We start from the raw sequence: 24,563 nt of genomic DNA, 5'->3' as shown, positions 1-24,563 counted from the left end.
GCTTGGCAGGGCAGCAAACAAGCCCCCCAGACCCCAGAGCACCAGCTGTAGCCCTGGGATTGGCCCACCTGGAGGCCACAGGTCGGTCCCAACGTTCCCGTGGGGAGGGCTGCACTGCCTTTGGGACAGGAGTATTGGGTACCTGGAAGAGCCACCTATGGCCTGGCCATTGGGAGGAGGTGGGGGCTGACTGCTCGGTCAGTTCCGTCCTCCACCCCCCACCTCCAGCCCATGGGATGTGTGGAGGGGCACAGTTGGAAAGAGCAGAGGGAGGGGGAAACAAGTGCTGGGTGGTGTCTGGAAGGCATGGGGTCTTATCCCAGCCCAACCTCTGCTTCTAATCTTCTTGCTGACCTTGGACAATACCCTCACCTCCCTGGCAATCCATGTTCTCTTCTGTAAAACGAGACTCTAACTTCTGCCCTGTTCGTAACCCAGCCTTGGGATCATCATGATATATTGTAAAGTGCTCAGGGCATTGAAATGGTATTTCCTAGTGGGCATGGGGCAGGGCTGCCCCAGGCCAGAGGAGGCCAGGGCACCTGCTCTGATGTGCAGTTGGGGCTTTGGAGGGAAGAACAAGTGGGGATGGGTAGGGAAGAACCAATAAGATTGGCCGCTGTCCTGCCTGGGAGGTCGGAGGGCGGGGGATGAGGAGGCCCCAGGACAGGCTGGGGGTGGGGGCCTTACCTCGCCTCTCCTTCAGATACTCAGGATCCACTAGGACCACACCATCTGGAGGAAGGACAGAGAGTTCAGCAGACACCCCCATAACTTGCCCTCTCAAATGCCTGAGCCCCAAACACCAAGCCAGACCGAAACCCAACCATCTGTCTGTCCAAAAGCACTGTGAGAGAAATGGGGAGGCCACCTCCACCCCCACCCATGGGCTGGCCTTACAGATCCAGCTGGTGATTTGGGGCAGGTTACTTAACTCCTCTGTTTCTTCATCTGTTAATAAGAATAATAACATGGGTCCAAAACCCCTACGATCAAGTATACTTCGGAATTTAGAAGTTTTGAATTGTAGAAAGGCCATATGTGGTACATGTTCCATATAGTCTGAAACACGCTCTGCAGGGTCAGGGCAGCTCCCCATGACCAAACCCACAGACACCTCTGCAGAGAAACGTGACTGTTCTCCCCAAGAGGCTACCTAAGGCATAAACAGTCTCCTATCTAGTCAGGTCAGGTTGGCCACTACATCAAGGCTGTATCAAACTTAGGAACAATTTTCGGCTTTCATAGCTTTTTGAATTCGGGATTTACAGGTCAGGGGTTGTGACTGTAAAGTCCTATGAGGACTAAATGAGTTAATATGTGGAGAGCCTTAGACGGTGACTGCCACATCTGACACTTGGGAGAATGTCCCAAGGCCCGACCTTGGGAGTGTCAAGTGCAGCCAGACACGAAGGACATTTTCTATGCCCAGAACCCGAGAGGCCAGAAACATTGGCTAGGCTCCTCCCCTTACCTGACGTCCCCAATTACCTCTGGCCAAACTCAACCCAGCCATATGTATTAAGCAAGCAAAATTGTTTCTCTGCCCACACCGTACGTAACCCACCCCAACCCCACACTGCCCCCCACAGCTGACCTTTCAGGGAACCTCGGAGACCACATCTGGCAGTGAGGGCCCGGAGGGCTCCTGGCCCTGTGCCAATGCTGGGAGGGTCTAAGGGATGGCTGGTCAGGGCAGTGCCCACCCGTCCCCACAGCCTGCCCTGTATCTTCCCTCCTTTCACTGTGAGCATTCCTTCTGTGCCTGGGCACCAGAGGCTCAGGGGGAACTCAGTGCAGAGGGCATCCCCTGACCAGGGGTATCAGGAAAGGCTCCCCGAGGAAGGAAAGCTGTAACCAGGTCTTAAAAGGCAAGTAAGACTTGTCAATTAGAGGACCAAGGGGCAGCGCCAGGCAGGCAGCAGAAAGAGAATGGCTGTCAGGCTGAGGAGAGCAGATCCTGGAAGCTGGTAGAGAGAGAACGGCCAGGCCTAACCTTAATTAAGTGTCCTGTCAGTGAGGCCGGAGGGCTTGGACTTGCCCCTGAGCTTGCAGTGGAACCACAGGGGATAGTTAAGCATCAGGAAAACACAATCAGCTCAATGTTAGGATGGAAATAGTATTTGTCACTGTGGGTCATTTGGTCAACTCTGGACAAGTCCCCAGGGCTCTCTGGGACCCCCAGGGCCCAGCACGGAGCCTGACACGACGCAGGTGCTCTGTGAACAGCTCCACGTGCCTGGTATGTTGGTAGAGCTGCTGCCCTCTCGCTGCTGCCCTCCCTTCCCCAGCCTCTGTGCCACCCCTGCTGCCATCCTTAATAGGCCAATGGGTTGGAAACTACACCTTGGAGGGGTCTGGCCAGCCCTGCCTCCCCAATCGCCTTCCTCCCTGGCCTCCAGGGACTCACCCACAGGGTCCACGAGGTCAATATGGTCCACAAAGTCCCGCTTTCCCAGATAGACGGTGAGCTGGGGAGGAGAGGCACAGGACACGTTAGCAGCTATGGGCCCGGAGAACATACCCCTGAAAAGCCCCGTGCCCTTGCCCTGGATGAAACCTTGGGAGCTGCCCCTGAAACTCCTAGACCCATCCCCAACCCTCATCGAAATCCTAACTGGTCTTGGACCCGAGCCCCAGCCCCACTATTAAGAATAACAAACCCTTGGACCATTTTGAAAGTACTTGTTCATCCCAACGCCTATGAAGACGTTGCAATTGTTCCCATTTGATAGATGAGGACACTGAGGCCTGCAGAGATTGTCATTCCACCCCTGAGGGTGAAGCATCTCCGAGAGGCCAAGGAAACAGCGGGGACAGAGGTGTGGTGCTCTGAACACTGAGTTCTGCGCAGTCTGGCAGAAACCACTTCTGTGAGGGCTGGCTGTCCGAGCAGTGAGAAATCCGGAGCTGGCACCCCACTCAGTAGCCAGCCTTCAGGGAAGACCCTGAGCTAGAACCCAGAGGGTCATCTTAGACGTTCCTAAATCCTGAGGTGTCTCCCTCCGTCAGTTTCCAGCCCACCCCTTCCCCTCTGTCCCTACAGACACTCCTGCCTGGACTATACACCAGCCCCCCCACCCCACCCCACCCATGGCCTGCTCTCTGCAGCCTCACACCCCTCCTTAGCCAGACTGGCTGTCCTAAAATGCAAATCTAATGATGCCGTTCCCGTCTGAAAACCCTTTAATGGTTCCTCGGTGCCCAGAGGCAAGATGACAAATGGGTTTCATTCCAGATGCCAACTCTGATCGATTGGTAGGAGCTGCCCCGGGGGCCCTGGGATGAGACGGAATCTAGGATAGACTCCTGGCTCAGCAGCAAAGCTGAATGGCGATACCTGCTGTGGGAGTGCACGAGGTGCCACTTGCCAGCCCAGGCCAGGAGTACAAGGTCCTAAGCTGCCACCAGCCTCCCCAGGACCAGCCCTACAGCTACCCCGCCTCAGCTCCAGTCTCCTTCTTGGCACTCAGACACAACGGCTATGATCCCCTCACACTCTCTGATTTATGTGCATGCCCAGAATGCCCCTTTTCACCCTGCCTGTGTGGAAAGACGTGCCTCCTAGGGGCAGCCGTCCCTGACCACCAGGTGGGGTCCTGCAGCCCCTGGGCAGCGCTTTATCTCACACTTGCCACATTACATTAGAATCATCGGTTTCCGTGTCTGCCCCATCTGGCTGTGACAGTAGCACAGGCTGTGTCTTACTTGTCTCGGTACACCTACCCCGAGCCCCTCCGCTCACTGGGACCTGACATGAATGATGTCAGTAATATCTACATGCTAAACTGAGAGAATTTCAGCATGGAGCCTGGGGCCGGTGAAAGAAAGCAGGGCAGCGACTGGGAGCTGCCCCCGATAACTAGATGAAGCCAGGGTTCACTAAAGAGGCTCCAGAGGCCTCTCACACCAGGGAAAGCAGTGCCCTGAGGTCCTTGGCACTTATTCCAATTACTGCACTCACACGAGTCTGTCTGTGATAGGCTGCATTTCCCTCCACCAGGCTCCACCAGGGCAGGGGCTCCCGGAAGTCCAGGGGAGTTTCCCACCTTCCCACAGGCAGAAAGTTTCTGGAGAGGGCCCCTCCCTCTGTGGTCAGGGGCTCCTATGGACCTCAGATGGAGGTGTGCAGAGTCCTGCATGCCTAAGAGGCAACCAAAGTTTGGGGTCAGGGAGGAGCTGGGGTGCAGCTGTCATAGACTCACCTTTCCATTCGGGCTCGCCTTCTTGAACACCCTGTAGAGAGAAAGAGAGGAAAGGCCAGAGTTAGCATATCCCATGCAAGTGAAGGCTGCTGCAGGCCGTCCCTCAGCAGGACGGAGGACAAGAGGCCTGGAGTGATTCTCAGGCACCATCCAAGCCTCGAGAGCATGATCAGATCCCACCATCTCCTCCGCTACCCTCACCCAAGCCACCACCACTGCCATGACAGCTGTCCTGGGCTGGGGCCCCTTCAGCCTGTTCTTCACCAGGCAGGTGGAGAGAGTCTTTCAAGATGTAAGTCAGACCAGGCTGCTCACTTGCTCCAAGTCCTCCCAGCCCACACAGAGGACAAGCCTTGTCTGCGTGTCTGCCCATGTCCTTCAGCTCCTGGCCTCACCTCCCACGTTCCTCCCTCACTCTTCCAGCCACGGAGCCTCCTTGCTGTGCCCCCACCACACCAGGGTGGTTCCTGCCTCAGGGCCTTTGCTCTAGCAGTGCCCTCCCCTGGGACTCTCTCCCCTCACAGATCGGCTCGCCCAGCCTTACAGGATGGGGCTTCACCCTGTACCCACCCCTGCTCCCACTCCTTCTCACTCTACTTTTCCTTTTTCCACAGCACTCACCATTTCCTAACCTACTATGTCACGGCTGCTCACATTTATGCCTGTCTACTCTGCTAATGTGTCAGCTCCATGAGGGCTGGCATCTTTGTCTCTCTCGTCCACTGATGTATGCCAAGTGCCTAGATGGGTGCACCTAGTAGGTGTTCAATAAACGTGTTAATGAATGGCAGGCAGCAAGCACTCCATAAATATTAGTTGAGTGGATGAATGAATGAATGATTGAATATTGGAATTAACTGAGAAACGGAGATCCAGGAAACAGAGGGGCTGTGCCCGTGGCCACAGAGCAGACAAGCACTGGATGCAGAGTCAGGCGGAGGTGTGCGCTCCAACTCCCACCAAGCGCTCACCCTTCCACAGCACACTGCTATCTCCAGCAGCTCCCCCTGCCCGCTCCCCCTAGTTGGGTCTGGGAGCCTGAGACCCCCTCACCTATCTCCCATCATCAAGCCCCAGAAATTCTCAGAGTAATGTTAGGAGGGAGAGAAGAAAAGTGAAAGATAGAGACAGAGACCCAAGGGAAGGTGTTAGAGGAGGGAAGGGCGGAGGGAGAGGGCAGGAGAGGGACATGCTCCAGGAGGTGTGAAAATAAAAGATGGAATGAGAGATAAAAAAAGCAAATGAATGAAAAACGATAGGGAGAGACAGTCCCAAGCAGAGAGAGCAAGAGCAGACACAGAGAGATGGAGCAGGCCCACATGTGGGCCAGCAGAATCACACCCGTCAAATCCTTCCCCAGGAGCGAGAGGGCCAGCAAGGCGGGGTGAGTTCACATTGTCACTGTGACAGTCACTCCTCTAAGGAGCTGGCAGTGGCTCTGTGCTGCCTCTGTAGCACGCTCCCCCCCCCCACACACACACCCCTTACTTCTGTGGCCCAAGGGACCGTGGATGCGTCTAAGCTTGGCTTGCAAAGAAGAGCCTGGTACATCTCTCCCCCACCTCCCCTAGGAGTTCTGAGCGTTTCTCCTCCTCATAAATATTTATCAGATTTGGAATGTGAAGATGCCATAGTCAGCTGGGGTATAATAATTGCTAAAGTGAGAAAAAATGCAGATCACATGGTTAGACCAGCAGCTCCCAAGTTGGGCTGGACCTGCAAAGGAGACCAGAGATCCACCTCTGGGCCACAGGAGGAGGGTGGGAGCCAGGCTGGGAGGGCTGAAAATCAGGAAGGGAGGAAGGGTGGTAAGAAAGAGCTAGCATTTGTTGAGCGCCTAATTATTTCTCCTAACAGCACTGTGACATAGGCATTGTGACCCTCATTTTATAGAAATGTAGTAGTTTGCCCAAGAACACACAGCAAGCAAGGGGCTAAATCAGGATTCCGAGCTAATTCCGCCCGTCTTCCTCCAGAGGACGGCTACTTTATATCCAACCCTGCTGCTTTCCTAAAGCAGGTGTTTCCAACATCAGGAACAGAAAATAGGGAAAATGAGGGCAGCGGAGGGGAAGAGGAAGAAATGAAAGAGCCATTATTCATTAAGGGGTGAGAAGGAGATTAAGGGTGACCAGAGGCAGGAAGTATGATCAGTGGTGGGGCATGTCCTGTGGCTAACTCAATCAGCCCCCTGGGGGGCCACCTCCTCAGGAAACTGACACACGGATGGCTTCCTCAACAACAGCAGCAGCTGCCATGACCTGAGAGTATGTTATGCCCTAGTCCTGTCTCTAAGTATTTTTCCCAGAACACTGTTGATCGTTCAACAATCCCACTTGAGAGATGAGGAAATTGAGGCTCAGACAGACCAGTGAACGGTGGCTGCCCGTCTCCACGCTGTCCTTTCCACTCTATCGCACAGCCAAGCCCTCCCTGAAGCAACGTCACCAGCTTCCTGACCCCAACGCTGTCAGAAAAAAAGGCCCCTCTGGGGGTGTTTCCAGATCACTGGGACCCCCACATGTGCAGCACCACACAGATGGCTTCTGCATGCCCACTCTGAAAAGCTAGGATAAACACGCAAGACTGTGATCAAAGCTAATCTTCCAAAGTGTGGGATGGCTGGGTCTGTTTCACCCCCAAGTTCCATCTATGCCCCACAAGCCTGATTCTCAGACTCAAGACCTGTTCCCATAAGAGAAATACTGCTGGTTTTCTAGCTGATTAAGGCTCACTGGAGACTAGGAATAGAAACCCACCGAGGGTAGCTCAAGAAAAGGAGAGGGTATAAGGAGAAAAAAAAAATCTCACGGGAAGAACGCGCAGGCAGGATGCACTGGGGCTGGAGTCAGAAACGGGGAAGCCATCCGCCCTCTCAGATGGTTGCTCTCTCTCTCCACCTCTCCCTCTGGGGCTGCATATTCTCCCGGCTGCACTGCTCTCTGTGCGGTTGATCCATTGTCTCTGTGGACCAACTCTCTCTGCTTACTCAGGGCTTTTCTGTTCTTCCATCATTTTGGCTTGCATCTGGCTCTCACTCTGACCCTGTTTCTACTCTGCCTCACTCAGCTTCCCACTGTTAACTGTTAAATGGCCCAATTCCAAATTCCCAGGAGAGGAATTTTATTGGTCAACTTTGATCAGGTGTCCCACACCTGGGCCAATCAGCTCTGCCTAGGGTGTGTCATGTGGTCTGTGAGGCATGGGAGAAGAGTCTATAAAGCAGTATTTTTCAAACCAGAGGTCAATCCTTAAGTTGGTAATGAAATCAACTTAAAGAACTGCCACCAGCCCTTTGCCGTTGTTGTTTTAATGGAATGGAATAGAAGATGTAAGCATGAGATGCAGATAGCAAAAGTATAATAGATATTACTGTCCATTCCCCTCTAAGGCTGGGCAAATTTCTCCAGTGCTGTGAAGTTACACATGCCAATGTGGCTTGCTCTGGCCAATGAAATATGAGTAGAAGTGCCACATGTCACTTCTAGGCAGAAACATTTACCAGCTGGTGCATGGTTCCCCATAGCCTCTGTGTTGGTTTTCCATAGAGCCTATGACAAATAACCATGAACTTAGTGGCTTAAAACAACATAAGCTTATCTTACAGTTCTGTAGTTCAGAAGTTCAAATTGTACCTGGGTTAAAATCAAGATGTCAGCAGGGCTACATTCCTTTCCAGAAGCTCTAGGGGCAAATCTGTTTCCTTGACCTTTCCAGCTTCTCAGAGGCTGCCTGCATTCCTTGTTTCATGGCCTCTTCCTCCAGCTTCAGAGCCAGCAGGTTAAGTTTTTATCACACTGCATCACTCTGACCTCTTCTGCCTCCCTCTTCTACTTTTAAAGACCCTTATAAATACATCCGTCCTCCTATTTCCCTATTTTAAGGTGAACTGATTAGCAGCCTTAATTCCATCTGCAACTGTAATCCCCCTGTGCCATGTAATAAAACACCTTCAAAGGTTCCAAGGATTAAGATCTAGACATCTTTGGGGAGCCATTCGTCTGCCTACCACACCCTCGTTCCTCTGCCACTGAAACCAACAATGATCTGGATGGGGAAGACTCCAGCAACCTAAATTCCAGGGCACTCCTGCTACGTGATAGACAAGTATTATAGCATGAGAGAGAAAGAAAGCTCTTGCACCACTAAGACCTGAGGGTTGTTCATTACTACAGCAGACCAGCTTCTCTCAGCTGATATACAAAGTATTATTTAGTGAAACTTTCATGTTAGGTGTACTGAGTTACAATGTGAAATGAATTTCATGCTGCAAATGTTTTAACACGTCTAAAATAAACATGCTTTATCAGTGTCTACCGTCTGTTGGATCCTGTTTCCTGATTCCATTCCATCAGGGTGGTGTTGCCAGAAAGGCTGGCAGGTCAGTTCTCCATGATCGAGAATGTTGGCTTCTCCAGTGATCCCCATTCCCCACCTGCAGTTTGGGGTACCTGTGGATCAATGTTGACACTAATATTTTGCTGCTATTCTGTGAGCCACCAGTCCTCCCAGAGTCTATTTGTGCCTGTAGGAAGAAGCCTGCACCAGGAGGGACCCAGAACAAAGCACCTTCCGTGACAGATTACCCAACAACCAAGAGTTTATAATCCCATGTAATACAGCCAAACAGTGGAATATTATGTAGCAGTGAAAGTATGCTTGCATCTTTCGTAACACAAGGAAATGCCTGTGACGGAATACTGAGCAAAATAAATCAGGATTCAAAGCAGTACATTGGCATGAGCTCAATTTATACTCAATACATACCAAAAGAAAAAATAATAAGACATAATGTTATTAAGATGGCAATACTCCTCAAATTGACCTATAGAGTCAATGCAATCTCTACCAAAATCCCTGTTGACGTTTCTGCAGAAATTGACGGGCTGATCCTACACTTCACATGGAAATGCAAAGGACCCAGAATAGCCAAAACAATCTTGAAAAAATAAAAATACAACAAAGTTGGAGGACTCACACTCCTGAATTCACAACTTAATACAAAGCTATCATAATAGTAACTGTGTAATACTGACAAAGATAGACATATAGATCAATGGAACAGATTTGAGAGTCCAGAAATAAACCCATACATTTATGGTCAATTGATTTTTGACAAGGGAGCCAAGACAAGTCAATGGGGAAAAAATAGTCTTTTCAACAAATGATGCTGGGACAACTGGATACCCACAGGCAAGAATAAATAAATAAATAAATAAATAGAAGTTAAATCCCCTACTTTACACTGTATACAAAAATTTACTCAAAATGGATCAAAGACCTAAATATAAGAGCTACAACTATAAAACTCTTAGAAGGAAACATGACCTTGGATTAGGCAATGATTTCTTAGATATGACACCAAAAGCACAGGCAACTAAAGTGAAAAAATAGATAAAATTGATTTCATCAAAATTAAAAACTTTTGAGCTCCAAAGGTCACTGTCAAGAAAGTGAAAAGACAATCCACAGAATGGAGAAAATGTTTTCAAATCATGTTATCTGATAAGGTTCTAGTATCCAGGATATATAAAGGCCCTATTATGATTCATTAATAAACAGGCAAATAACCCAGGCAATAAACAGGCAAATAAAGGGTAATGAAGGGTAAAAAACAAACAAACAAACAAAAAAACCCAAATGTTCATCAATTGATGAATGTATTTTTCTAAATGTGGTACACACATACAATGGAATATTATGCAGCTCCAGAAAGAGGTAAAATATGGACGCATGCTACAACATGGATGACACTTGATAACATTACGTTAAGTTAAAGAAGAAGCCAGACAAAAAGACCATATATTGTTTGATTCAATTTATAGGAAACGTCCAGAATAGGCAAATCTATAGAAACAGAAAGTAGATTAGTGGTTGCCTGGGGCTGTGAAAGTGGGAAATAAGAAATGTTTACTGATACGTAGGAGTTTCTGTTTGGGATGACAAAAGTGTTCTGAAATTAGATAGTGATGATAGTCATACTACCTTGTGAATGTACTAAAAACCACGAAATTTTACACTAAAACAGTGAATATTATGGTATGTAAATTATATCTCAATTTTAAAGAATACTAAAAACAAACCCCAAAAAATGAATGAAAGGAAAGTAATAGGTGTTGAACGAGACTCCCTCCACCTACCCACCCACTTCTTTATATCCCTTGTTTTCCATTTTGTACAATAAGCATAAATTACTTTCTAAAAATGTGAGGGCTTCCCTAGCAAGATATGTCTCAAGTCTTGGTGAAAGGAGAGTCTGGAAAAACCATTGTAAGTAAAGTAGAGAAATATGGAGCCTGGACAGAATCCTTCGATGTCAGAGTCTCTGCTTCTGCAATTTCCAACCAGAGTCCACTCCCCTATGATTCCTTAGATCCCTCCCCAGGACTGCTGTGTCAGCGGTGAGAACGCCTGTGCTATGTCTTCTGCTCAGCTATCTCCTTCTCCAGGAAGCCTTCCTTGACTCCCCCTATGTCTGGGTTAGATGCCCCCCAACACCCAATGTGTCCCCCTTCACAGCATTTCCCACACTTTATAACGCTCTGTTTACTCACCCTCTGCTTCACTTCTATAACTTCAACGAGAATAGAAATCTTATTTGTGTTATCGACACTGGATCCCTGGGGCATAGCATAGTGCCTGGAGCACAGTATGTGTTCAGTAAATAAATACAGGTTGAATGTTTCTGGATGAATGCTCTAAGAGAGAATGAGTCTAGAGTGAGAATAGATGAAGTTTAAAAAGATGATGGCTGGTGATGATTCTTTTCTCTAGGTGAGTCCTTTTCACTAGGACTCCAGGGATCTCTCCCGCCTATACTTCTCTTTGGCTGTCAGGATCAATGGGTATTAGGCTTAGAAAATGCTTCCTAGGGGCAGGCTCCCAGTTGCCGTCAGGCTGAGTCAGGAATACAACTGATACACCCCAAACGGGCCTCTGCTCAGTTTTAACTAATGGCTCTCCACTTATCATTAACTGGCCCACATTCACACAGCCCCTACCAGTGCCTGGCTCTGGGGGCACTGAAATGAAGAATTCCTTTTTCTGCTGACAAAAGACCATGGTATGGCCAAGTTAGAGAAACCCACCAGGTATGACATCCTCCACACATTAAGTTCTCCCTATAAGCAAGGTGCACTTCGTGCATGGTTAAGATATATTATTGCATCAAATATTCCCTTTTTTTTCAGAGAAGAAACCTAAGACTCAGCGATCCTACATAACTTACCCCATCATAAAGCCAGTATCAGAAAAGAGCAACCCCATGAACGAGCCACCTAGGGGAAATCATGTAGACAACATTCATCTTACTATCCGTAAAAGCAGATTCACTACCACTGACTTGAGAGCATTCCTTTGTGAAGCATCAGAAAATTCATGTTGGAGAAAAATCCTATGAATACAGTGAATGTGGAAGGACCTTCAAATATTACTCAGTCTTCAGTCAACATCAGAAAACTCATCAAGAAGAGAAACTAGGCGCCAGGTACTGTTCTATGTATGTCGTAAATCTTAACTCATTTGTTCCTCCAACATCCTTGTGAAGAGGTACTACTATCATCCCCATTTCGCAGATGAGAAAACTGAGGCAAAGAGACTCTAAGTAATTTGCCCAAGGTCACACAGTTAGTGAGAGACAGAGCTCAATTTTAGAGCCCAGGCAGTCTGGCTCCAGAGATCACACTTTTAACTGCTCATAATTCTACCTTATAGGTGGGATTGTGTGGTACTATCTGGGAAGTCAAGAGCTTCAAGGGAGGTGGAAGCAAAGAGGGAGAAGAATGCTCAGAGGTAAAGAGGTGACAGGCCTGCCAGCAGAGGCCCGAGGTGCTTGGGAAATAGTGGGCACACTGGAATGGCTAAAATGTGTCCTGAGTGCCTGGGAGGGGCACCAAGGAGGAGGCTAGGCCAGAGAAGGGTCCACTCGCTGCCCAGATAGTCATGGAGCCAGGTTCTGGACTAGGTATAAAGGGTCTTGAATACCAAGCTAAGGAACTTGGACCATATAGAAGGCTATGGAGAGCCCTGAGCATTTGGAGGAAGGGAGAATGATTGGCCAGGACTGTGTTTTGGACACAGAGATGTCCCAGACCCCGTAACTATCCCCCACCCCTGACATCCATCATGGCTCAGTTGGGTACGGTGGGGACCATGCAAGGGGGCATTTACTCTGAGGTACAGCCGCCCTACATTCTGACCCACTTTCCTGGGTGTGAGAACAACCATCAGGGAGCCGGGAGGCGTGAGGAGCAGGTGGCTGTGGCAGCAAAGAGGTTTCTAGGGCCCTTATCACACTCTCCCTGGTAGCAGAGTTATTTGTGTACAGGCTTGTCTGCTCTGCCAGAATTGAACAGCCCTCCCTGTGTCAGAACATTGCCTGCCTGTTTACCCACCATTAATGCACCTGCTTCTCAGGACAGCCCAGGAGGGGGAAGGAAGCAGAAAGTCAGGATATGTCACCCCCATTTCACAGATCTGTGGAGCCTGAAGGATCGCAAGGCAGCCAGCTTCATTTCCCAAATAGAAAAAGTAAAGCCCAAGGGAGGGAAGAGTTTTGAGCTCCGGCCAAGAAACTTAGGCTCAGAGACTTGTTGGTGTGCCCAGAGCCACACACAAGAAGGAGAACCCCAGGCTTCTGGGGCTCCTGTCACATTCCGGCTCAAAATCTCGCAGGCTCCCTTGACCTCTGCATGACCTCTGCAGGCTCTCAGGGCACCTGGTGGTGTCTGGCAGGTCTGAGGGGCAAGGGGTGGTGGATGGGGGGGGGGTGGCTAAGTCAAGCTCCCGGCCTCTGGACTTCCCACAGGCTTCTAGCAGACAGCAGTTCCTCCAGCCTCCTCTATACTCACGGGTTCACTTGACTGGCCATGATCCATATTTGTGGAGGTTTTCAGGGGGTGCAGAGTGAGGAAGGAGGGGAGCTACCAAGTGGCCATGACAGAGGAGAGGGTTTCTTAAAGTTTGGTCCATTTTCTGGCATCCAAAAAACAGGAGATCTAAAAGTCAAAGGCTAATAAAAATTTCACTGAGCAGGCTGGCAGCTGGGCCCCAAAGAGTACACTGACCGCACGTGAACACTCTCCAACCTTCTCTAGGGTCGAGATGGCAGGAAGGGAAGGCTGTTGGCAGAGGAAACAGTATGGATGCTGAAGTAAGCAGACCCTGCCTGACTCCTGTGTGACCTCGAGAGAGTTTAGCATCCACTCTGAGGCATACTTTCCCTGGTCTGGAAAATGGGAATGATATCAACCCCATAGGTTGAAGATATATATAAAGACTTGGTATCCAGTATGGAATTGTTAAAGGGCAGCCGGCATCAATGGTACTATAATTATTACTATTATTATTTATCACTCCCCTGGCCGACACTCTGCCCTCCCCTCCAGTGCCCAGGGGAGAGTTCTTCCCAAATGTTCCTCAGGTAAAAAGGCCTTGGGGGTGGGAGGAGGTGGTTATGTTGCCCCTGCTGGAGACAGGGAAGTTTTTTGAGTTATCTGTCTTCCTCCCAGTCTCAGATGAAAAACAACAGATTAGGACTAAACTAAATTCCACTTTAGTCCCTCAAATTCCAGAAATCTCCAGGGACAAGCTGTTATTCCCTCTTTCTGTACTAGCCTTTCTGTCAGTTCTCCCCACTGCAATCCTTCCCATCCTTCCTTCCCAATGTCACCTCATCCCAGAAGCCTTCCCTGACCGCTTCAGCTTAAAGTACACTCGCCCTGACTCTTCTTATCTCGGAAGGGAGTGGGGCGCGTTTCTTGATCCTCCCCGCTCTCTGCTCCCCTTCTTTCCTCTTTCCACCCATCTTTCCTACTTCCCTCCTTGCTTATCTTCCTTTTATTTTTCCAATCTCTGGCACTGGCACTGTTCTTACCTGCAGGAGATACAGCCCTTGCGCCCCATTGCCAGGGCACCTACTCTCTGGAGCAGGGAGACAAATGCTCCACAAATGAACACGCCCTCTTTCAAGTCAGAGCATGAGGGTGGAATATGATGGAGAATGTGCCCAGCTCAGCTCCAGGCACAGAAGGGCCACCTGACACATGTACACCTCCCCCTCCCTCCCCTCCATCCTCCCCACATCCCCTCGGCATCCACCTTGTGTCTCTACAGCTCCGCTCCTTGGCAGCCTGCCTTGGAACTGAAACCCTGACGAACTCCAGAGAGCAGGAACCCTCTTCCTTCAGTCATTCACTTTCCTTGCTACATAGTCGGTGCTCAATGAATATTTTGAATCAACAAATAAATGAATAAACAAGAGCCAAACTCTGAGCTCAAAACTGGGGAAAACTAGGACCTGGGCCAAGCAGCAAATCAGAGGCAGGCGGCCTGGCCACCAGGATGAGACACAGGTGGGCCTGTGGGGCCTCAGCAGGAGCCCGTCAGGTACAGGGCAGTCCCAGACACAGGGCAGTCTGCTTTTCCCAGTGGGAAGATTTTATTCGAAGTTTTATTTGTTTTGCTTGCCAATTTGAACACACAAGCTTCTAAGAATATAGAATAACATGTGAAAATGAGATGTTAAATTCAGAAGCATTACTTTTTCCCTAATATCACGTTTCATAAAATGTCAGAAAAGGTCAGCATGGATGAGCATCTCCGACTCGCAGCTCATCAACCACTATGGGGGCCAGTCAGGGCCTGAGGGCCCTCTGTGGTCAGGGGTCTGTAAGGAACGGAAAGCTACAGCCTAAGGTGAGCGCTCTTTCCTGAGAAAGAATTTTTTTTTAGTTGGGGAGGAATCCATGCCTTATATTTAGCCACATATGGTGCCTTAGCTGGAGCTGGCTCACACAGGCTGGTAAGAGCCAACTGTCACATTCTTAGGAATTTCGCGAGCTAGTTGTTACCCACAGCCCTTGCCAGTGGCTCTACACTGGGGGTAGAATTTGCCCCCCAGGGGACATTTGGCAATGCATGGAGACATTTTGGGTTGTCACAATTTAGGGGTGGGGTGGGGGGCCACTGGCATCTAGCAGGTAGAGGCCAGGAATGCTGCCTGCACAGTGCACAGGTCAGGCGCCTCCCCACCCCCAACAAAGAATCCCCAGTCCAAACGTTAACAGTGCTGATGATGAAAAATCCTGATCTAAACTTATAATTAAATCAATTATATTAAAAACAAGGGAATGCATACTCAAAACCTATCACTTACTAATTATTTTAGTAAATTTTACTATGATGCGCTTGAGGTGATTTATGTCTACTAATCTATATGGTGGGCATGCTATCTGGTGGTGTCCTCCTGTGCGCCTCTTCCCAACTCCACGTTCAAGGACATCATATTAGCAGTGTGAAATCTGTGGTGGCAGAATTTATACCACAGAACCTGGCAAACACCACAACCCCCAACCCCCTTTTTTTCTGGACAGCCGATTGCTACCAGTGTACCCCTGGGTGTAACCCTCAGTAGAGAAGAGAAATTCACAAGGCTGGTAGATGCTTCTAAGTCCCAGGCCAGGCAGACAGCTCAGCACCAGCCTGCTCTATGCCGCTTGGAACAGGGATCTGAACATGGCCACATGCACAAACTCTACACACCACACACACACACACACACACACACACACACACACACACACTACAGGCTGCATAAATATCACACACCCTACATACATACTTACAGACACCACGTCCACCACACATGCACACAACATACCACATACCACACATACCACACCACAAACACATTGTATACACTTGCTACATATACCTACACCACACACATACCATATATACTTCACACCTCACACCACATGTACACCATACATAGACATTTCTACACCACACACGCACACACGTACACACACACAAATACGAAGCACACTACACACCTGCATCATACTCCCCACACACATCTCACATACAACCCCACACACATACCACATAAATACACATGCACTGCCACAGTAGCCCACAAGCCAGCAGAAGACTAACTCAAATGAGGAGAATATAAAAAAACACCAGTCTGACTGACCACTTCTTGAGCGTCTGAGCATCCTTACCTTTACTACGCCCTCATCTGTGGCCCACACTCCCTCCACCCAGCCTGCTGAGGCGAAGGTCTCAACACCCCCCTGGGAACACCATCCAAGTGACCCCATCTCAATGCTCACTCCAGAGCCCTAGGAGAGTGGTCCCCTACCCTGCTCTGTGCCCAGCTCTCCACAGGCTCCGGAGCTGAGCCGACTGGCTGTCGTCTCCAAGGGTCTGGCCTCCACCCCTTCCCAGGGCCCATGACAAGCAGTTCCCTGGGTGACTCCACCCACCTGGCTACTTTAGCTGCCACCAGATGCTGGTACATGCACATCTCCATCTCCAAACAATCCCTCTCCGACCCCCTACACAGCAGCCTTGGGACATCTCTATTTGGACGTCCCCTGACTTCTCAGTCAAGTCCCAAACAGACTTCCTGTCTGCCCACACCTAAGCTCCCTTCCTGTTTCTCACCTCAGCTCTCTGCTCTGCCCACCCCAGAGGTCAGCACACAGGAAGCGCTGAATGCACATCTCAATGATGTGAATCCTACAAAGAGGGGAGAAAAACTTCCTTAGGAGGCAGATAGGAAGTCTTACCCCATTTTATAGATGAGTCTCGGCAAAGTTAAGGGACCAGCCCAGGAGCAGCATCCGAGGAAGACCCTGGAAGACCCAGAGCCGGGGTCTGCAGGCAGCTGAGTCAGGCCAGGGCAGGCCCTGCAGAATCAGCTCTCTCCAGCCCCAAATGAGGGGGTAGGTTACAAAGAAAAGGAAAAGGCGTTCCTGAGATACGTGTCCTGTTTCCTCTCCTGCTCTGGGCTTCGCAGGCCTTGGAGGGCGGATGTCTCTGGGCTGGCAGCACTCAGCCTGCACATGGACTGGCTGAGGGTGAGGGTCTCCAGGGCCCTTTGCTCTCCAGCAATCTGGCCTGCATGGAGACAGGGGCTCCCTGAGGTGAGCTCTCCAGTTTCCCTTCTCAGCCTGGAGCAGCCAGTGGATACTCGTCACAGCCAGGAGCCTCTTGTCCCTCAGACTGTCCCATAAAGACACCTCCACTGTGAAGCCTTCCATGTCACCATTACTTGCTATGGGGACCCCTCTACAGTCCCCCTCCTTCCCTTTCTCCTTGCCCCACAGCAGCCAAGCCCATCCTTCTGCCCAGCTCTCTGTGGCTACTGCCTGTAGATCTGGGCTCCCCATGAATCAGGTGGGGAGGTGGGAGGCAGGGAGGAGGAGGGCAAAGGAAGAGGCCATCAAATAGGGCTTCTCAGTGGTTTTGACAAAATGAACCTCCCCCAGCAGATAGAGGGCCTTCCTGAGGGGAGAGGTCAGATCTCCTCTATCAGATAAGGATTTCTCTGAGGGAGGCGGCCATGAGTCGTCCATCAGATAGGAGGCTTCTGAAGAACAAAGTCATGCCTCCTTCCTCAGACAAGGAGCTACCAGAGGGCAAGAGCGCTATGTCCCCTCCATGAGATGGGGAGTCTCAGGGAACAGGAGCCATGCTCCCCTCATCAGACAGGAGTCTGTCTCCTGGAAGACAAGGCCATGCCTCCTCCATCAGTCTAGGAGCTCCCAGAAGGCACGCTTCCTATCTGCTGCCCCCACAACAGTTTCCAGAATAGACTTCTGCTCAGTCTAAGACACAGAGAAAGGCTTCCCCCTGGGGCAGATCTGGGGCAATTCCTGCCCACATCTTCCCTTGCACAGGTCCTATGCCAACTTCCCATTCATGCCCTCAACTGAGCTGAAGCTTCCTTGAGGTCCTTAAGACAGCCATGTGTCTGGGCAGAGGCCAGCGGCTATCTGTCCTGGCCGTCAGCTTCCTGAGAGACAGTGAAGTGGGCAACTGGGAGATCCCTGACACGAGGATATTCAGCACAGGCTGTGCACCCAGCTCTAGTCTGGATGTGTGGGCTGGACGGGTCTCTGCTCCTGGCTCAGACACTAACTGCACAAACCTCTTCCCCCTGTGGCCACCAATCACCTCCCTCCCCAACCTCCCAACTCTGAGAGCACCCACCCCTGGCTGAAGTGGCAGGAGACACGAGGGTCAGCAGGGCCCTTCCCGGGTCCCACCTTGAGGATATTCCTGGCCTTCCCCAGGTGGGAGCAGTCCCTGAGCCTGGTCTAAGCCGCCTCCATAATCGGCTTCCCTACACGTGCCAGCTCTAGGGAGCCGCTATTAGTTAGCATCGATCCACAAAGTGCTTTGCCTACGCGTTTTATAAGCTCAGCCTCACCAGGGGCCTCCACGCCTGTGAGCGAGAGGTAGAAATGAGCAAGCCCAGACCACTGGTCAGAGCAAGGGACCAGCTGAGCCCCAAGACCAAGGCCCAAACAAGCCCAGGGACAGCACTCAGCACTCAGTAAATGTTAGCCAAATGTGCATTCACTGAAAAGCAACTTGACTGGCTTGGTAACTCAATCTGGGTATATTTTTGTATTTAAAAATAATATAATAATAATTATAATAACTAATTATTATATAATAATTATTATTATTATAATTGATGTTTATTAAGTATTTAGTACAAGCCAGGCACTAGTCTAAGCACTGTATTAACTAATTTAATCCTCACAAGAACCATATAAGGTAGATACTCTTATTATCCCTACTCTACATACGAGGAAATTTAGACACAGAGAAGTTAAGTAACTTACCCAAAGTCACAGAGCAGAAAATAAGAAATGTACCATCTACTTGATAAATCAAGAAGTAAAAACATAACAATGCTTCTGAATTTTAAAAGAATTAGATACTTTTGAAAGATACAGTTTATCCTAAGTGTGTTCCAAACCAAATCTATTCACTATTGGACATACGGTGGTATAGTTCAGAATGTAAGAGGTTCTATAAAAGAGTAGCATTACAGTTTAAAACATGTGCTTATCAGTCATTAAATCATGTTGTCCTTCTTTTGAAACTTTTAAATGAGTAGTCTTATTAAAATTTAGAAAACAAAACACAAGAACAATTAATTTGAGATGTATTGTGTATTTGTCACGGGCTAGGTACCTTATATACTTATCATGTTTAATCTGGAGGACAATGCAAGGGCGGAAAAAGGCATTATTCCCTTGAGGGAAGCTTTACTGCATCCAGGCTGAGCATGCCTATTTTATATACCTCCTTGGTAGGCGTGACCCCCCCAGGATGGGCGCTGCTCCAGGGCAGGGATTGTGCTTGGCACAGAGAAGATGCATCATGAAAGAGGTAGGGCTTGGGGTTGGGCAGGACTGTCGCTTCATCAGCTTGCATTTCAGCTGTCCAGAGTGTTCAATGAGACCCTGGTACATCGTTAGAGCTCTGTAAGTGGTACCCACAATAAACAGACTGGACGCTTGGCCTTGGACAGGTCCCTGTCCATCTGGGCCTTAGCCGGCTCACAGGCTCCCAGTGGGGGTCTCGTTACCTCATAGGGGCCTGGGCCGCGGAGAGGAGATAATGGGTATGAGGAGCTCCTAGGAGTCCAGAGTGCTGGGCAGAGAGAAAGGCCTGTTATTAGGACAAGGCTGAATTATAGAGCATTTTTAAGAAATGCATTTCCATTACTTCCAAGAACAGACAGGCCTGTAGATGAGGCGGTCAGTGAAGCCAGCCAAGAGCAGCTGCCTGTGAGGCAGGGAGCAGGGAGGAGCGCTCGCCCGAAAACCTCTCCCCAAACCACACCCTGGGACTTGCTAATAAACACCCCCACACCCACCCCAAACCCTGCACCTGCCCCTCACACTGGTTGCCTTCCTTTTTCCCGGGGCATTGTGAAAAACCTGCCAGGAGGGATGGTGCTGGCCCCTTCGATAGCCACCAATCTGTCTGGAGTGACAGCGTCGGAACCAGCTCTACCTGTCCCAACCTAGATGTTCATTTTTCCGAGACCCAGGGAGGCCACACAAATGGTGACAGACATGGGGAAGAGCAATTGGGAACAGGGTCTGAATCTCTGCCCCGGCATGTAATGGTTCTTCACCTCACCTGTCCTCACCTGGATAGTGGGATAACACGACCTACCTCCAGAGTGTTGAGGGGAATGAACAAGTGGATGTCTGCATATGCCTGGCACATCGTCCAAGATTGACATAGGAAAGGATTAGTGCACTAAGCGGCACCGCAAGCGCCAGGCTGAACAAGGCCATCGGCGTCCTGCCTTCATGTGGTCTAAAGTCTAGTGGGGGAAAGATTTCAGTAATCACACGAATAGCCAGGGGTTGGAGGAGTCTTTGACCACCATGCCGCATCTCCCGACATCCCTATGGCACTCTCTGTGTTATCCAGTGGGCTGAAGGCACTGGGACGTGGACCTCCTGGGGGCACTTAAGAGTGTGGCAGGAGGGCTTATGGAATATGCTCCCTAAGGCCTGGGCAGTCCCTCCCTTAGCACTCTCCCCTTGGCTCAGGGTTCACCTGCATCAGGAAACCTCATGACCAACATGGCCCCCTCGGTGTCCTGAGTATCAGCTGGAGGCCCCAGGTAGCGAGCACAAGCATTCACGTCACAGAAAGGGAAGGAAGGCCCTTGTGTCTGGAAGACTTGGCCACCCGCTTTGAGCTGGGACTCCTGTGAGTCTGAGTTAGTCATGGGGGTCTGCACAAATCTAAGGGCTGGACTGCCATGTGGGGACCTTCCCAAACCAGACTCCAGGAGGCCAGCTCCCCTGGTGCCTTTGCCACCTGCCTCTGTCCTGTCACAACTACAGTGTCCTTGAGAAGCAGAGGGGCCCGTGGTGAATGCAGTGCCCACATATGATAGAGGCGACAGATGCACAAACCAGCAACTAACTATCCGACACAGGAACCATACGAGGGGACTGTAAAGGGGGTGACAATAACTCGGAGGGAGAGGCTTGCTTTTTCACAGATGGATAGGGGGCTGCTGAGGAAATTACAGAGAGCAGGGGACATCAGAGCTAGGACTGGAAGGGTTAAGAGTTTGCCAGGTTGTCAGGGTGCAGAAGAGAGACCAGCAATGTGAAGAAACGCACACGCATGGAATCACACATCCTTATATAGCAGAGTGTACATTTCAAAATCACTCTCTCATTGGATTCTCTCAAATCCCATAATGGTGTCATTACCTGCCTCCACCGCATCACATGCACATGCAAATAAGAAAGTGAGGTGCAGTAAAGGCAGGTGATAAGCCTAAGGGCAAATGGTGAGTGCCTTCTGAGCAGAGGGAAGGGGTGGGGACGGGTGCTGGCTGAGATGGCCCTCTTCTCATGCAGAACAGTGGGTATTCCTGGCAGGCAGCAATCCTTCACTTCTGGCCCCTGCTGGTCTGTGACACCCTCCTCCCATTCCCAACATACATACACTCTCCTCTGGGCCCCAGGGCCTCTCGGAAGGGGGCTGGCAGAGGGACAGAGCAGCGTGGCCAAGGCCAGGCCCAGGAGGCAGAGAAAGAGCTGACCATTTGCTAAGGCCCAGCTTGGAGGCCCTGCCCCACCCTCTCCCACTCATCCTGAGCACTGATAACCCCGACCTCTCTCCCTGTAAATCTCTTCTCCTGGCCTCTCCTCTTCCCTTCTCTCACAGAAGCTGCCGCCAGCCTCTCCCTCTTCTCTCTCCACCCCTTGCCCTCCCCAGGGATCAGTGAGCTCAGCCTTTCCCATCAGCCATCCCTGGGAATGATGGGAAATGCTCAGCAAGCCAGGAACTGAGAGGAGGCCTAACCCAGTGAGGGAGGAGGAGAGGGGGTTGCTTTTCAAGGCCTGCTGGGGTCTCCTGGGGCGGGGCTCAATTCTGCTGCTTCCTAGGAATCCCGGGCTGGGCCAAGGGCACAGCTGGCCTGTCCATATTGCACACTCTAAATAAGGTGGGATCCCACTGCCGGAGCTATATGGAGTCTCATCTTGTGAATGGGGAGACAGGCCCAGAGAAAGAAAGGGGAAAAAAAGTATATTGAGGGGCTGACTGCCATGTCCCAGGCACTGTTTGAGCCTTTCACATTTCTTGTCTCATGTAATCTTCACAACTACCCTGCAAGATATGTGTAGTAGGCTGAATAATACCCCCTGCCCCCCAAGATGCCCATGTCTTAATCCCCCGAATTGTGAATGTTACCTTATGTAATAAAAGGGATTTTGCAGATGTGATTTCAGTTAAAGATCTGGAAATGGGGTGATTACCCTGCATTACCTGGGTAGGCCCAGTGTGATCAAAAAGGTCCTTATAAAGAGGGACACAGGAGGGTCAGAGAGAGAAAAGTCAATGACAGAAACATTGAGAGACAGACTAGAAGATGCTGCAGGGCTGCTTTAGGATGGAGGATGAAGTCAGGAGCCGAGGAACGCAGGCAGCTTCTAGAAGCAACAAAAGGCAAAGGAATGATTGTCCCCTAGAGCCTCTGGAAGGAACAGGGCCCTGCTGATCTTTAGTACTTCTGATCTCCGGAAGTGTGAAAGAATACATTTGTATTGTTTTAGGCCACTGAATTTGTGATAATTTGTTACAAGAACAGTAGGAAACTAACATAATAGGTAGCTCCATTCTCATTTTGCAGATTGGGAAACTGAGGCTCAGGGAAGCCCCAGGACTTCCTCAGGTCCTGCAAACTCCCCTCCATACCACATTGGCTTGCTGGGACTCTCCATGAGCTCTTAAGGCCAGAGTCCCTTGGTCAGGGCTTCAGGGTCATGGAGAGAGTCTCAGGAGGAGGCAGGGATCTGCCACCGCAGGGCCGAGGTTGAGGACAGGGAAGGGATCTGGGGAAAAGAAAGCTCTGCCTGCAAGGGGTTATACTACGGCTGGGCCCTTCTGAAGCCAGTGATTGAGTCTTGCCCTGCGCCAAATGGTGAAGCAGGGAGGCATGTAACACAGAGGAAGGGCCCTGGCTACACAGCTGGACTTGGTGGTCTGAGTGTTTCCAGGATTGACCAGGATTAGATGATATCACCCCAGGATCTCTCTTTGATCCTGATACAATCCCTAGGAGGAAGGCTCCTTAACCTTCTTCCAGTATTACTGGTCCCAGGGTTAGTGACTGGCCCAAGTTCTCATAGCCAGTAAGAAGTCGAATCTGGGTATCCCTCATGACCGACTTAACAAAATGCATCACAACCATGACTCATGGCTATTGAATGCTGAGTGCCTGATACTGCCTTAACTCACGCAGGTTTCTCAGTCCCTCCTCTGCCTACAATCTCTTAAGCGCTCCCCACAAACCCTTTGCCATCTGGCCCCTGCCCTGTCTTCCAGCCTCCCCTCCCACGCTCCCCTGCCCCTCCCCCCACACACACCCCCTCCAGTCACACTGACCTTGGTCAGTTCCCCAGAGCTACCAAACTCTAACTTTGGAATCTCCCACAGGGCTCCAGCCACACCAGGCCCAGGCCACACGCACTTGTGGCAGAGAAACCATGAGTTCTGGCCCCTCCTGCTCCTCCTTGTGGGTAAAGGTGAGGGAGCAGGGCCTGGAGTCGGCCTCAGATGGTAGGAGGCCTGGGAGGCTGGAGCTGACAGGGCCTGAGAAAGGTGGGCATTTCCTACACAGTAAAGACAACTGCAGCCTGGATGTGGGGCAGGGTGTGAGGTGTCACAAGCCAGGGAGACAAGCCCTCCCAGAAATGCACACCCCAGGACACTGGAACTGAAGGGGCTGCAGAGAATATCAGGTCCTGTCCCTCAGGTCACATGGCAACTCTGAGGCCCAGAGCAGTGCAGGACATGCCTCCGCCCCACCGTGGGTCAGAAGGGAGTCAGTTTGGGATAGTGGTTAAGGCTTTGGGGTCTGCCACTCACCAGCTGGGTGACCTCGGCAAGGAGAGAATCATTCTGATTCACCTCTAAAATGACAGTAATAATTTTATTCTTGATGAATGCATGGGAAGCACTGCTGCAGTGAAGACTGATAAATTAAAGCTGCTCTCACCATTGAGAGAGCTGGGCCTGGACTCAGGGCCTCAGCTGGGGGAGCTCAGCCCTCTCTGTGCTATACCTGGTGGGTCTAATTTAACCCCCAGGCTGGACCCCAAGGGAGAGATGGGCACTCAGCTATTTCTAAAGCCACTGCTTCTGGGCCCTCAAGGCTGGTTCGTTCTTCATCTCATCTGATCATCTCTAGGAAAAGGATTATAAGCCTCATTTTCCTTGTGGTTAAAGAAAGGACCCCTACCCCCACCCCAAGGGAGCAAGCCTGGCTGGAAGGGCTCCTGATTCAAACCTGAACTCCCCACTTCCACGTGGCTGGAAGGAAAGAGGGATGGCCAACCATTGAGCACTTCCTGCGGGTGGCGCTGTGCAGGGGCTTCCTTGCAACCGCCTCACTTCGACCTCGCCACAGCCCGAGCGCCGGTTATGAAGCCCATTTTGCTGAAGAGGAAGCCAATGTTCCCGAAGGATTAATAGTTTGCCTGCCTGCGGCACCAGCCGGCAAAGCCA

At 50.5% G+C, this 24,563-nt stretch overlaps 1 protein-coding gene across 7 annotated transcripts in view; it reads right to left on the bottom strand.

Annotated features, from left to right (window-relative positions):
* Window positions 1–24,563, bottom strand: part of ARRB1 (arrestin beta 1) — a 71,488-nt gene that overhangs the window by 20,505 nt on the left and 26,420 nt on the right. For 2 of the 7 annotated variants that reach the window (XM_019726468.3, XM_074335761.2), the window contains exons 2-4: window positions 4,206–4,236; window positions 2,411–2,471; window positions 691–735 (exon numbers count right to left, since the gene is read on the bottom strand). In XM_019726468.3, coding sequence (XP_019582027.1) covers window positions 691–735; window positions 2,411–2,471; window positions 4,206–4,236 — 137 coding nt within the window. Of the gene's footprint in view, window positions 1–690; window positions 736–2,410; window positions 2,472–4,205; window positions 4,237–7,016; window positions 7,197–8,522; window positions 8,573–16,474; window positions 16,537–16,780; window positions 16,802–24,563 lie in introns of those variants that run through there. The other 5 variants (XM_019726469.3, XM_074335760.2, XM_019726466.3 and 2 more) reach the window with 5 other exon arrangements.

Source organism: Rhinolophus sinicus, chromosome 14, assembly GCF_057876585.1.
Source record: "Rhinolophus sinicus isolate RSI-liver-muscle chromosome 14, RSI-T2T, whole genome shotgun sequence".
NCBI classification, from domain to species: Eukaryota; Metazoa; Chordata; class Mammalia; order Chiroptera; family Rhinolophidae; genus Rhinolophus; species Rhinolophus sinicus.
This window is presented reverse-complemented; position numbering and strand designations above follow the sequence as displayed.